General features: G+C 41.7%; 1 protein-coding gene across 1 annotated transcript in view; it reads left to right on the top strand.

The window, feature by feature from the left end:
- LOC126471074 (cytosolic carboxypeptidase 6) overlaps positions 1-15413 on the top strand; it is a 1596780-nt gene that overhangs the window by 1567727 nt on the left and 13640 nt on the right. The window contains exon 11 of the mRNA XM_050099147.1: positions 14217-14336. Coding sequence (XP_049955104.1) covers positions 14217-14336 — 120 coding nt within the window. The remainder of the gene's footprint in view (positions 1-14216; positions 14337-15413) is intronic.

The following is a 15413-nucleotide window of genomic DNA, read 5'->3' as shown; positions in this document are numbered from 1 at the left end:
ACTGCACCGAACACATTACAAACATATTCGTTTTGAACTACACTAATTATTGATGGGTCTCGCAATTCTGACCGCAGGTATATCTCTAATTCTGTTCCACTTGGTTTAATATTGGCGCCACTTACCATGTTACGTATAGAGTGACTTATCGATATGTACAAAAACGTCACTTGCAGTAGGTATTTATGGTTTGCAGACTAAGTTTCCTTTTGATTCTTTTTACTTAGGAAACGATTTAGTGAATAGTTAACGTCACGATTTCACAATTACAAGAAGGACCCTAGGAAACTGCCTGCCGCCTGTACAAGCTGTCATGCAAGAGTGTGGGAATCGGCACTCGAGCGCGACATTTCCTGACAATATATGAACCCCGAGTGTCCAATCGCACATCGCTGTACGCAGTGCACCCATTAGGAGAGTATACCATGTTCCGCTGTAGTCAATCACCAACTGTCGCTCTCCGGTATACCATATAAGGTCCGGTGTATCAGAAGTTACGACCCTCTTTCGCTTGGTTCCCAACTGAAAGTTTACGTGCACATTTCGGACAACATGAATTCTTTATAAAGCGATAATTTTGCGTATCGAGAAGTTATTTTTAAGTTCATCTTACTTCTCGTTTGTGAACTGCTGAAAAGTAGTGATAGTTTAATAAATACTGCTCTCTTTGAGAAAGATTCGTCACTCTTCGATTCCTTTCACTATTCTCCAAATGTTGTCGCTTTTTCATACACATAAAAAACACTCTATGTAAATAACTTTTCATCTTACAATGATTTAGGAGAATTAATGCTCTTTGTTAATGATCCAATTATCATAGACAATCGAAGTGAGGCACAAAAAGATTTAGCAGTAGATGAAGTTTTGTATGCTCTCGATGTTCAATATCACGCAAGAAACAAAGGATGTTCTGTCTTGATGATTTAAATGTCAAAATTTCCTGCATAGGTTTTGTTTTACATTTTTTTATCCAGAACCGTATCGGACCACACACCCGTTTTCAGCGCCATATCATGACTATCGTTGTGCCATATGAATAGGCCTTAAAACATGTACTCCTGAGATTAGTTTGTTAATGCAATACGTGCTCCACATTGTTAAAAAGAAATGGTGGCAATCTACATGAACGTTCAGAAAATTCTGATAATATATTCTGCTTCACGATTCTGTGGACGTTCGTACAGTTGGACACCGTTAGTTTTCCACAACATGAAACGTGTATTGCCAAATGTGTACCTACGAACGTTCGTAATCCATGTTTTAAACACTTTTCTTGAGACATAACAGTACCAACAGTGTGGCGCTGAATATGGTCATGCGATCTGGTATCAGTCCGGAATAATAAATTTAAAATAAATTCTATGCAGACAATGTCATCATTTTAACTATCAGAACTGAAATTCCCGAATCAAAGAAATATAGAGAAGTATTTTAATTGTTTGCCAGTAAATCACCTGAAGTACAAAAAGAAACGCAGGTAATTCAATTTTGTACAAGTGTAACGGGTTGGGGTGTAGTGACATATTGAGCGTCAGTGATAGACGGGAGCAAAGGCCATTATATTGTCAGGGATGGCCTGAGGAAACACGAAACTTTGGGGCGGTGGAGTGGGCTCTTTCCCCAGCTCAGAGGGTGAGGTTTGAGTGAAACATTGATGATTTAACTAACAGTCATTTATTGAGACATAAGACCCTTTAAACAAACTGAGTTGTACAATGTGTTTTAACTCGCTCAATTCCTAGCGGCTGCGGAGCCGTGGAGTCGTAGCTTGCAGATTCCGGTTACGGCTGATGGTACGGCATCTCTTGTTGCAGCGGCGCGACGCCGGCGTATTCTTCCCTCAGTACCGTGACAGTGAACCACTGCGGCGGCAGCGCTTTCTTCTCATTGTGAATTCGTCGTTGCGTTATTAACAAGCGGCTACTGCGTAGCGCTGGGTGCTCCGTCCCGGAATCGAGGCAGCGACCCTCAGGTTTGGCGTCTTCTGGCGAATTTCATCAGCCTATAGGTGCACAGGTGATCCATTATGTGAGGCCGCACTCCCTTCGTCCTCACCAGCCACCCAGTAACTACTTTCTGGTAGCATCTCGAATGGCGACTTCTGCGTTATGAAGATGGTATCTGTTCTTTCGGATATAAATAAATAAACAAAGAAATAAAAATAGCTCTGTCAGATATAGCGTCTGCCATGTAAGCAAGAGATCTCGGGTTCGACTCCCGGTCGGGGCACACATTTTCAACTGTCCCCTTGATATTTATCAACGCCTGTAAGCAGTTAAATGTCTGGATTTCAATGTAATTTCATTCTTCTGCGTTTTCCTATTGATGCAGTACCGACATCTTCTTCTGTCGAGCAGCGTAACGGCTAAGTGGTAGCGAATATGACGACCGCTGAATAACCATCGGTCCGTCCGTCCAGGCGACGTTTCTTCGTGTCTTTTATCTCCCCTCGAAAGACCGCTACAAAGGACCACTTCACGTCCGTTTGTCGGAGGTGTTTATTCGGTGTTTTAGCCAGTGTCGCGACGTTTCTAGGGCGGCGACTGACTGTTCCGTCTTTGATCTATGCTTCTCACGTTGGCAGAAACGTGACCAAAGTCGACACATGTGCCGGCTCTCCATTGTTTCACCTCTACAATGCCGTGGTCGGGCATTGCCCTTTCGTACTCCTCCACATCGCCAGATACGTCAAGCACGTGAGTTTAATATGCAGACAGTTCCTGGTGCATTGATCACTGATTTGCGAACAAACAGCATTGGTCGTTGATCTCCTTAGAAGCATTACCTGTCTGCTCTGTCATTGATCTGTCGAAGTACTGACTGGTTCTGCGCAAGCTCCGCTGGCCATCGGCCTTCTCACGTTGGGAAAAAACGTGACGAATGTCACACACGCGTCGGCTTCCCTATTTTGGCTGCTGCCGCTTCCGAATATTGTGGCTTAACGTGTGAAAGGTTCTAAAATGTTTCATATCAGCGCACCCTCCGTTACAGAGTGAAAATTTCATTCTGGTAACATCCCCCAGGCTGTGGCTAAGCCATGTCTAGGCAATATCGTTTCTTCCAGAAGTGGTAGTTCGGCAAGTTTTGCAGGAGAGCTTCTGTGAAGTTAGGAAGGTAGGAGACGAGTTACTGGCAGAAATAAAGCTGTCGGGCCGCCCCTGAGCTGTGTTTGGGTAGCTGAGTTGGTACAGCACTTGCCCGTGAAGGGAAAAGGTCCCGAGTCTGAGTCTTGGTCCGGCACACAGTTTTAATCTTCAAGGGAGTTTCGGATTACGTCCTGTTCAGCATAAATAACACTGAACACGACAATATCAAATCTGAATAGAAAGTTCTCTACAAGATTTTTCTTACTCATAGACAGTGAAGTTCTTGCCTAAGGTGGTCAATATTACGACAGATCAACCGATTCCGGTTCTAGGTTCGGTACTGTTTAGGATGACAATCAAGTCTACGGAGGATGGTTAAATTTTGTGACAAGATGAGCAAAAGATTACTCAAGGTTGCTCATTTTCACAGTGGACAGCTGCTGGTGACCCAACAATTTTTCACCTCTGCGAGCGGCATTCACCTTTAGCTGTGGCGTGCTGTTGGCTGCAAGGCAGCTCTCGCCCCCCGAAAATCCTATTAAAAACTAATAAAAATCTTTACTGATTTTATCAGCTGAAACTGTGCTACGTTTCCCGTTAGGTGAGAAAATATGTATTCATCCCTAGTCTGGAAAATATGGCAATATACACGTGCATAGATGGAGAAGCATGTATACTTCAACGCCCTCTCAGTTCTCTCAAGAACAATTAACTATGACGCTGTTTCGTTTCTCCGCTATCGGAGCTCAACGACTCTTCAGCTAATTTCCAGCTGAATGTCAGCCAAAGTGAACGCCGTGTTCACACAAAAAATTCTCTTTGGCGTCGTACAGAGCGTAATGCGCCCTGTTCTACTCTTCAAGCTGGTTCACAGGAAAATCTTGGAAGTTTTCGGTATTGCGTCTTTCATAGCAAACTGTCCTCCACCTGTGTCCTTCTGTGCTTCACATCGCCGCTTTTTCAGACCAATGGGAGCGTTCCTCACATCTTGTGGAAACAACCCCACCAATCGTAAAGGGCGTACATTTAAACTGCGTCGAAATATCGCCCCTGTTACTCCTTTCAAGTTTATTTTAGCCAATCGGACAATTTTTGCTCGCTCCTGATACCCCAAAAGTTACACACGTACCTCACGAGCATACCACAGTTCTTTCACATTATCAACTGTGTGTCTAGCTTGTTTGTATCCATCTGAAAATTCCTCAAAGCAGCTTTCTAAAGAATTTCTCCATCGCAGGCAGCGGTGGGAGGCTACTTGCTTCCCTCACTGTATCGCCTTGCACGTTTGTAGTCTCTCTCCCTGCCGGTCACCAACCCCTGTTAGAAGCCTTTTGTTGTATGCTGGCTGTGATGGTGCAACTCGCGCCTGTCCCCAAAGTAAAAATTTTCTTCCAGCAGCTTTTTTCACCTTTTACTTATTGATATGCTGGATTTGTGTTCAGTGTGTTAATACCACCGAATCGAGTGTCTTCCCTTTCCGGCATTACCTACTGTACGTTTTGATATGCAAACCTGCTCACTACCACCGAAGTATGTCAGGTGACATATCCATCTACTTATTACAATATATAAAATCTCATGTAAGGTGCAAAATTGAGGTTCATTCAAGCTGCCAGCTTACACAACCACCTCCTTCTGTGTTCAGTTGTGCGCTGGGTCCATCAACGGTTGAGAAATTGATTCCAGTCAGTGCAAAATTTTTCTCAGCTGCTGAATGTAGCAGTTGTTCTATATTTATATTGATAAATTTCTATTTTAATATGGCATAGTCAAACAGGTGTTCTTTCAGTCTCTGTATGTTTTTTCACTGCTATTGATATTCTATATACTACCTATTTCCGCACTAAAGTAATGTTTTTTTCCAGAATTTAATACGTCTTTACTAATTTTCTGATTTGATACAATTATTTAAACAATGGAAATCAGCTTTTGGCGTCATTGGCTGGGAGGCCCCTTATGGGGCAGGTCTGGCTGCTTTGGTGCAGGTCCTATTATATTCGACGCCAAATTGGGCGACCGGCGCGCCAGTCCCTGAGCGGAGAAAATCTCCGACCCAGCCGGGAATCGAACCCGGGCCCCCTAGGACGGCAGTCTGTCACGCTGACCATTCAGCTTTTGGGGCAGGCATTTAAACAATATGAAGCCTTTTCATTCTATTCAATGGTTGTCTATATTTTAATTTTAAATTTAAACAAACTAGAGAATCTCTATAAGTCTGTACCACTCATATATTTTAAATTTGAGACTATTTTTTTTAATTTTTTTATATCAAGACTTATGTTAAATGATGATGGAGATGTATTGATGTCGAAGGAAACCTTCATTTCAAATTATCCCCTCCTTTTTCAATACTTATATCTTACTCGCAACCTTAATTTCTATGTCTGTCAATAGCTTCTATGGCAATTCTAATTCAAGAAAGTTTCATCTCTTACAATAATTTATCAATTCATTTTACACTTAACAGCGTCCTTCCCATAACTTTACAAGCACAATTTGCTTCACAAAGATATTCATATCCCTCAAAAATCTTAAACTAATGCTTTATAACTTTACAGAAGAAATACATTATTCATTGACTTTTACAAAAATATTAACTTCCCAATCCTACTAATTACCTTGCAAATATTAAATCAACAGCATTTAATTGCAAAACTCTTTTTTGTACTTAATCTATACATTAACAAACACATTACATACTCTAATCTTAGCCTCCAAAGAAAATATCAGCATTTTGTTTTCTTAACTTAGATTTGTTGTCAAAATATGAAATACAAGAAAATATCGTGTACCTGTCAAGATTAAGAAACTCAAAAGTATTGTTCTCAAAATTCTGTTTCTTGTACAAAACTCTTCAAAAATTAAAGATTTTTAAACAACAATAAACTCTGTGCGTAAAAAAAATTTCAGTTTAATTTGATACTAGTCTCTCAAAGACAATCTTTTCTCGTATATGTTCAACGTGGTTCGTTGAAGTCGTATCCTCTTCGATATGTGCCTTGACGTGTCTCCTCTGAGTGTGGAATGGCGGTCGGCAGAGAGAAAGATTGTAGAAGATTTTAGTTTATCGTGAATGCTTGGTTGCCTTCGTTTGATTCCGCATGTTCCCATGGCGAAATTATATTAGAGATTTATTATTAGCAGCATAAAACTTATATTCTTCATCAATCCTCGAAACTTTATGCCAATCTATCGATGGTTAATTCGCCTCGCGTTTTCTGTACTAATAGCCATCTCTCGTCTCTGGGTGTGACATTTGAAAGTGTTGCAATTTGCCATAAGGTTCAAATGGTTCAAATGGCTCTGAGCACTATGAGACTTAACTTCTGAGGTCATCAGTGCCCTAGAACTTAGAACTACTTAAACCTAACTAACCTAAGGACATCACACATACCCATGCCCGAGGCAGGATTCGAACCTGCGACCGTAGCGGTCGCGCGGCTCCAGACTATGGCGCCTACAACTGCTCGGCTACTACAGCCGGCTTGCCATAAGGAATATCGGACTTTTGTACTGCAAGAACAGTTGAAATTGGATTCTTTGTTGATAGATAGATACAGTAATGGTTTTAAATGGGAAAGGATTTAGAAAGGTTTCTTGATTTCTTCTGGTCCACGTCTTCTTTCTTCCTTATCTTCTGTGTTGAATCGTCTGTTCTTGTTGCATCTTGCTGCCTTCTCGCTTGTGTCTTCGTTCTTCTCTGGATAGGGCATTGGGATTTAAGACCACCTTAACCTCGTTTTTGTATAATCCATTGTTATGGTATTTTCTTTCAAATTGTTGTGTATCCTTTATTGTTTGAGGCTGTCCTTCAGGATAGATTGGACAGCCTTCCATCCTGTTCTTGCTTATTCCCATTCAGTGCATGTTCCGCAGTTGCTCGATTCCGTATGGTATGACGATAATTTCAGCCATTCTGTGTCCTGGGTAACAGAATTGCGCCTCTTCTTCTTCCGGTGAATTCAAATTTTCGTTCGTTATCGATGTTACACGTCTTCTTCCATTCCGGTTTGGTGGGCATCCATCATGTCTCCTTATGCTGCTCTAACCAGTTAGCAGCAGTGCTAAGTGCTAAGTATCTATCACTTTAGCAAAACTGTTGTTATGAAGATTTCATGTGAACTTCACATGAATAAAAATCGCGTCGTGGTACATGTCGACTGTATCAAAGAATCGTCGTAGAACGCTATACTTTTCCACAGAAGTGTTATCCTCTTGGACTGTTGCTTTCACAAAGGCAATTCTTTTCGTCATCTCGAAAGCTGACGTACCTGGCACCCACACTCATGGTGCCTTCCTCTCATGCCTAACCGTTCTACTCAGTTCAACAGTCGATCTGACTGCAATGATGATGCATCGTTCCTTATGACGTCGTGTATAATAAAACATTGTGCACACTTTTCTTCAACTTATATCCCCAAATTTCTCTAATTTACATATCATTACTATCTATCTTATCGCAACCTTTTATTCCTTAAGATACGTTACAAGCTTTACAAACACTAAACTACTAAGAGACTTTACAAAAATTCCGTATTTAAACACACATAAATTCTCCTTGTTATACTCTTCATAAATTTACATCTTTTTTAACAGATTATCATCTTTTCACTCCATGCTATTTGTACATTTTCTTTTTCACTTTTTTCACTATTAGTATAAAGGTAACGGTTTCCTCATATTCATCGCGATGAACAGTTAGAGGAAAATTGATAGTGATGAAGGGTAGTGTATTAGTGTGTCGGTTTTCCTTTTTTCTGACCACAGGTACATCATATTATCATAAAAACGTCGCACCTTGACTTCGACTCCGGCGCCTTATTCTCTGCAATCTCTTCTTTTCGGCAAAGCTGTAACAGAACGTCAAAATACAATATATGTCTATTTCTGGTTTCCTTTTTAAAACTTTCTTCACTGTCCATTTCCATTGTACTAGAGCTTGTACTTTTATTAGTTGTGGTTATCCCTATCTCCTTATTGTAAGCAGTAATCTTTTATATTACTTCCCCCCCCCCCCCCCCCCTGGCTTACTCTTCCTTATTGAAATCAGCCCTGTGTTAAACTTACGTCCCTCTGTCTACATCCTTCCAAGAAATAACATGTTTCTCGCTTCCCCTCATAATTCCGTTCTCTCTTTTAATTCTTATCTCCTACCAATTTTTCATATCAATTTCCCTAACATCTCCATTTACTATCAACTTGTGGTAACTTCAGCAAATCATAAGTGCTTCTCATTTTCCTCAAAAATAGCTCCTCAACAAAATGTTCACCGTCCACTGCGAAACAAACCACAAATGAATATTTCCTTTATACATAATTCTTTACACACATAATTTCTTGGCTTCCATTCGTCCAAAAAGTAAAAATGTCTTTCTTCCTACTTTACACTGCATGTTAAGAGAGAATTTACTATTATTTAAGCAAAATATCCACATGCTAACCTCTAGCTTTCTCCTTGCTTTCTGCACAATCCCCATAACACATTTCCTCGGCAGAAGAGTTACTTTAGTTCTTCCTTTATTGTTCTTCCCTCACAGCTGTCCTTTTTATAGCCTGAGAAAGTTAACCTATTTATTTTAATGAGATAAGTACAAATTAAAAATTTTTATTTGTATGCATTTTCTTAGCTTCCCTAGTCTTTGAATTCTTCACTTTGCTCTCATTGGACTCTGAATATTTCATACATCTAATTTTGCTTGTGGAGTAATACTTACTGTTTTACCCTTTATACACTTTCAAGTGAGTCACACGCTGCAAGCCCAATTATTTTTCTGTTTTTGGGTTAATCAATTCGACTGAATTATCATGAACCACCTTACTCACTTCCATAGGGCCTTTAGCCGGCCGCGGTGGCCGTGTGGTTCTAGGTGTTCCAGTCCGGAGCCGCGCTGCTGCTACGGTCGCAGGTTCTAATCCTGCCTCGGGCATGGATGTGTATGATGTCCTTAGGTTAGTTACGTTTAAGTAGTTCTAAGTTCTAGGGGACTGATGACCACAGCAGTTGAGTCCCATAGTGCTCAGAGCCATTTGAACCATTTGAACCATAGGGCCTTTATATACCGAAAAGAGCTTATGGCTTTGATGTTTTTTCTTTCTAGAGAGATGGTGGGTTTTCACTTAGTACTTTTTGTCCTAGCGAAAATACTCGTGAGGCTGCCATTTTGTCCACCCGTTTCTTTCTGTTCAATGCCGCAGCCTTCAAATTGCTCAGTGCTAATTTTACTAGGTGCTGATGTTGTATTCCGGGTACTGGTGTTTTGTCTTTGTACTTGCTTCATATTGACCTGCGGTTTATGGCCTGTTGTACTGTAACTCGTAAATTGAGAATGTGGAACGTGTGGCTCAGTAGTCGGGCGGTGTGGCCGTGCGGTTCTAAGCGCTTCAGTTTGGAACCGCGTGACCGCTACGGTCGCAGGTTCGAATTCTGCCTCGGGCATGGATGTGTGTGATGTCCTTAGGTTAGTTAGGTTTAAGCAGTTCTAAGTTCTAGGGGACTGATGACCTCAGTAGTTAAGTCCCATAGTGCTCAGAGCCATTTGAACCATTTTTTTGTGGCTCAGTAAACTGCTCTGTTATCGCGTCGTTCGCGTACCTTCGCAGGGTCAGCTGGCGCTCTGTTGGTATACGCGCAGTTACCGCTTCGTGCACCATTGTCTGCTGTGAACGCACACTACCTGCTCCGCTCACCTCTCTCAACTTTACTTCTACCATTTGCTTCTGTTTTGGATCGTAAAATACTCACGCAATATCCTGGGGATATACAAGTGGAATCTCATGACTTTTTTGTTTTTCTGCAACTGACACGGAAGATTGCATAACGGACTTGGTTGCCTCTGGATTTTTTTTCTACGACTATGTGAGATGACACTACTGATTCCGTCGCCTCATTACTGCTTTCTGTACGGTTCTCAATACACTGCTTCAGTTCTTTACGAAGCTGTTCATACTACTGCTTATTTTTCGAGACGATGTTCACATTGCGTGTATCGAATCTTTTTAACGCGGCTCGCGTGACACTTTTTCTGACGTAGAGTTCCTCCAAGATTTGTTGCGCCTTACCAGACGCCTTACGTCCTAAATTATCGACTTTTTTGTTGATATTAGACATAGCACCCTGCACCTGGTGAATGTCAGTACGCATATTTTTCTGATCGGCCCTAAGCGATTGAATTAGTTCATGCGAGTCTGTCGCCTCTTTCCGGATTTCAATAAACTGTTTATTAACTTCCGTTCGCAATTTTTGCTGATCTTTGCGAACTTTTTCGAACCCAGAATTTGTTTCATATTTGAGACCATTCAAAGCAGCATTTGTTTCTGTTTTTAACTCTGCTAATCTAACATTAATTTCTGTTTTTAAGTCTGCTAAGCCTGTTCTCATCGTTTCACTTGTTCGCTTGACAACAATAGTGAGTTGCTTCAACATTGCTAACACACTATCAGACGCTTCGCCATCGTCATCTGTCACCATTTGGTGTAAATTTTGCCGTTCGCGTCTTTCATGTGACGTCTCACCGACTTCTGTGCATAGTGCTGAGGTACTTACACACATTCTTTACGTAGGAGACTGTCCCGTTTGATTCAGAATCTGCTTCTGAACCACTAAATCCGTCACCTGTTCGGTCTTATGCGCTCCCATCCTGAGATACCAATCGCGAAACTGATAACATTCCCTCTGCATCGTAACTTCGTTCGGTTTCGTGACATGCATTCGATACATTTTGTTGTACATCATTTTCTGTCCTATCAAGATCTTGCCCTGTATGCGGTGATCTACGCCCGTCCTCCATCTCAGACCGTCTAACTGACCCCTGCCTTTCACGATTTGCGCGAGCCTGAGCCCTAATCAACATGAAGATACACGACCTGACACGTTTACAAAATATCATAGAAAGTATCTTATGACATTAACGCATCATTGTCAACACCCTTCACAATTTGTGGGTACTCTAATCAACTAAACAACGCCATGAATAACTTCGCGCGCGCCAGGAAGGACATACATAAACTACTTTTACTAAAAAGACAAAAAATTATCATAAAATTTTTTCTTAGTACCAAATTTTAATTACTCTTTTATATTTGACTAATTTCCAACGTGGCAGAGCAGTTGCCATCCTGACAGGTCGCCGTTATCTGACACTCGACTTCTTTTCACATTCGTTGGACATCAGCAAAATCTCCCTGTTACTGTGTTAGCCTCATTGGAATAAATTACTGGGGTTAGGAGTGGACCGTTATCCTATGACAGAGCACATGGGTGTTTAGCTGTAATATTTGTTTAATATCTTAGTTGTTTTCAAACAAGCACACGGGTCTACATAGATTTTGAAATGACAATTTCAGGGCAGTCGTCAAGATAATGTATTAAGTCCTGTTTAGCATAAATAACACTGAACACAACGATGTCAGATTTGAATTGAAGGATCTCTACAAGATTTCTCGAACTTCTAGACAGTGAAGTACTTGTCTAAGGTGGTCAACATTACGACAAATCATCTGTTTCTGGTTCCTAGTTCGGTACTATTTAGGATGACAATCAAGTCTACGGAGGATGGTTAGTTTTTGTGACAAAATGAGCGAAAGATTACTCAATATTTCTCATTTTCACATTGGACGCCAGCTAGTGATCCAATAATTTTACATCTCTGTGAGTGGCATTCACCATTAGCTGTAATGTGCTGTCAGCTGCATGGCTGCTCTCGCCCTCTGTTCAAATGTTCAAATGTGTGTGAAATCCTATGGGACTTAACTGCTAAGGTCATCAGTCCCTATGCTTACACAATACTTAACCTAAATTATCCTAAGGGCAAACACATACAGCCATGCCCGAGGGAGGACTCTAACCTCCTCCGGGACCAGCCGTACAGTCCATGACTGCAGCGCCCTAGACCGCTCGGCTAAACCCGTGCGGTTCTCGCCCTCTGAAAATCCTATAAAGAGCTAATACAAATCTTTACTGGTTTTATCAGCTGAAACTGTCCTACGTTTCCCATTAGGCGAGAAAACATTCATTCATCCCTAGTCTGAAAAATATGGCATTATTCACGTGAATAGATGGAGCAGTACGTATACTTCAACGCCCTCTCAGTTCTTGCAAGAACAATTAACTACGTGGCTGTTTCGTTTCTCCGCTATCGGAGCTCAACGAGTCTTCTGCTAATTTCTAGCTCAGTGTCAGCCAAAGTGAACGCAGTGTTCACACGAAAATTCCTCCTTTGGTGTCGTACAGAGCGTGATGCGCCCTGTTCTACACTTGACGCTGGTTCAGAGGAGATTCCTCGAAGTTTTCGGTATTGTGTCTTTCGTAGCAAACTGTACCCCACCTGTGTCCTTTCGTGCTTCACATCACAGCTTTTTCAGACCAATGGGAGCGTTTCTCGCATCTTGTGGAAACTACGCCGCCAAACGTAAAGGGCCCCTTTTACTCCTTCCGCGTTTATTTCAGCCCCTTGCGTATTTTGTGCCCACTCCTGACACCTAAAAAAAAAAAATGGTTTAAATGGCTCTGAGCACTATGGGACTTAACTTCTGAGGTCATCAGTCCCCTATAACTTACAACGACTTAAACCTAACTAACCTAAGGACATCACACACATCCATGCCAGAGGCAGGATTCGAACCTGCGACCGTAGCGGTCGCGCGGTTCCAGACTGTAGCGCCTAGAACCGCTCGGCCACCTCGGCCGGCGACACCTAAAAGTTCCATGCGTACTTCACGAGTGCACCAGAGGTCTTTCACATGATCGACTGTATATCTGTATTGTTTACATCCATATGAAAATTCCTCAACGCAGTTTTATAATGAATTTTTCCATCGCAGGCAGCGCTGGCACTACCAGCTCCCCTCGCTGTATTGCGTGGCTCACTCGTTGTCTCTCTCATTGCGGGTCACTAACTCCTGTTAGAAGCCTTTTGTTGTATGCGAGTTGTGATGGTGCAACTCGCATCTGCCCCCAAACTAAAACGTTTCTTCCAGCAGTTTATTCACCTTTTACTCACTGATATGCAAAATTCGTGTTTGGTGTGTTAATACCGTCGAATCGAGTGTCATCCGCTTTTGGCCTTACCTACTATACGTTTTGATAGGCAAATCTGCTCACTACCACCAAAATATGTCAGGTGGCATTTCCGTCTACTTCTTATGGCGTTAAAACCTCATGTAAGGTATAAAACTGGCATTCATTCAAGTTGTCAGCTTACACAGTGAATGAACCATTTCCTTCCTCCCATCGTCTTAATATCTGGTGAGGTCTCTCAAGTCGCCAGTTACCTGTTGTCGAGGTCCAGATCTTAAAGACAATGAACATTGTCGAACGGGAAGACTCACTATGTTACGTTGTGAAGTTGCTCAGGGAGAAGAATAAAACATTCTCCATGGAAAGTCAAACGGCCGATATGCTCGGCCTATACCATTCCAAGGGCCAAAACATATATCCACGAAAAACGGACGAGAAGGGTATTTATAATGAACTGACCGTTGTACTGTGCAGCAGCCATACTGATTAGAATAGTATTTAGAAAAAAATGATGTAAATGTGTACTACAAATATAAAGGAAACGAGGCTCGAATCGCTTCTGCGAGCAGTTCTTGAGTGCTGCACGAGTATTTATGATTTCTACCACGTCAAGCTAAAGAAAGATATCAAAGCAGTTCAGGGCCGTGTCAAAAATATTTACCGGTTGGTCCGATAAGTAAGAGAGTGTTACAGGAATCCTCCATGAGCTCAGATGGGGAGCGCTGTTGAGGACTTTTCGAGAACTAGCATTCTTTAGATGTAATGCCGAACGATTTGGCCAATTAAGAGAGATTGGATCCTTCGACGTATTGGTTGTTGGCTTTTGTCTTGGGGTCTCAGGCTTGCATTCGTTTGATGATTTTTCTGACGTTTCTCCAGCATGAGTGGCTCGCACAGTCAAAGATTCAACCTCCGTTGCTGGCGGCCGGTGGTACGTGATTCTTTGGTAATGCCAGTCACTTGTGTTGGCTAAATTTTCAAAAATTGTCAAACGAACATCGACCGAAGATCCTGTGAAAGAAGACAACAGGCACTATGTCAACAAGTGGCCACGAAAGCCTCAACAATTTAGTATTAGGACTTTCGCTCCGGCCGAGTTTTCCTGAGCGGTGCAGACTGCCGACTGGGCCGTAACGTGGCGCGTGCCTTCCTCGACTACTATCGCGCTGTGGGCGTCGTCACATCACCACCTGCTGCCGCCACGCCGGCCTCGTCGGCCCGCCGTCGCTCGCGCCGCCCCCGCCGCCCTCGCTCCAGGCCGCCACGCGCCGCCACAGGTACCAGCCACACTGCACGTTACAACTGTGTTTCATCTCATTCACTACGCATTACTATGCACGTATATTTGCAGTATTTTATCATTTATACCGCACATATTTATTTATAATTTAGTCATTTACTTTACCTGATAAGACTATGGCTTCAAGGCTCTTCTTACATTTACACAAAAATATTACAATGTGGCAAATATATTATCTGTACATAACAGTAAGTAATAATAATAATAATAATAATAATAATAATAGTAATAACAAACGTCCTTCTACTAATGTCAGACACCAGCACATATCCCAAATCAGGCTGTGAAGCGGCTGCAAGAACTAAAACTTCATCCTTCGCTCTGTTGGCAACTGCAGGAGGCAGTTATAGCTCTTACAGATAACTGTTGGCAGTATGCGCTGAAACTGTATGTTACACATTTTTGACTCGCTTTTCACGTCTTCGGAAATACCATCTTTGATTATGCTATTATGATTTGAAAATGGGTCTCTTCCCGAAACCAGTCATCGAGAGACTAAAAAAAAGTAAAATTTGCAACTTTGGACTGGTCTTTCGTTGTACTAAATAATGATGCTGATACATATGGTACTGAATATACAGAGTAGCCCAGTTATCGTGAGCATTACAAACATTTTTGTCCAAAAGCAAAATAAAAAGTATAACAAGAAAATTTTGTTCACTTACCATGGAGACATTTACCAACACTTTTCCTTTTTGTAACTCTGTTCATTACGAAGAACTGAACAAAACTAGGTCTCTCTTAAATTTTACCCTATATTTTTAACTTGATGATTAATTAAGTTCCTCAAAACCCATTCAGAAACGTATCACAGCGTGTCTTTCATGTAGACATTACGTTACTAAATGTGTAAAAAGATACTGACCTTGACCCTCCTGTACTAGCGAACATTTGTTTACAGTCAGCTTCAATAAATGGACGAATTAACGTTTCCCGTGTACCACTACTCTGTGTCAATAATGAAGTGCCAAACGCAGTTTTGTGTTACATTTTCAATAACGGCACATTTACG

This window comes from Schistocerca serialis, chromosome 3 (assembly GCF_023864345.2).
Source record: "Schistocerca serialis cubense isolate TAMUIC-IGC-003099 chromosome 3, iqSchSeri2.2, whole genome shotgun sequence".
Taxonomy (NCBI): Eukaryota; Metazoa; Arthropoda; class Insecta; order Orthoptera; family Acrididae; genus Schistocerca; species Schistocerca serialis.
Note: the sequence above shows the minus strand (reverse complement) of the source record. Positions and strands in the feature narration are given on the sequence as shown.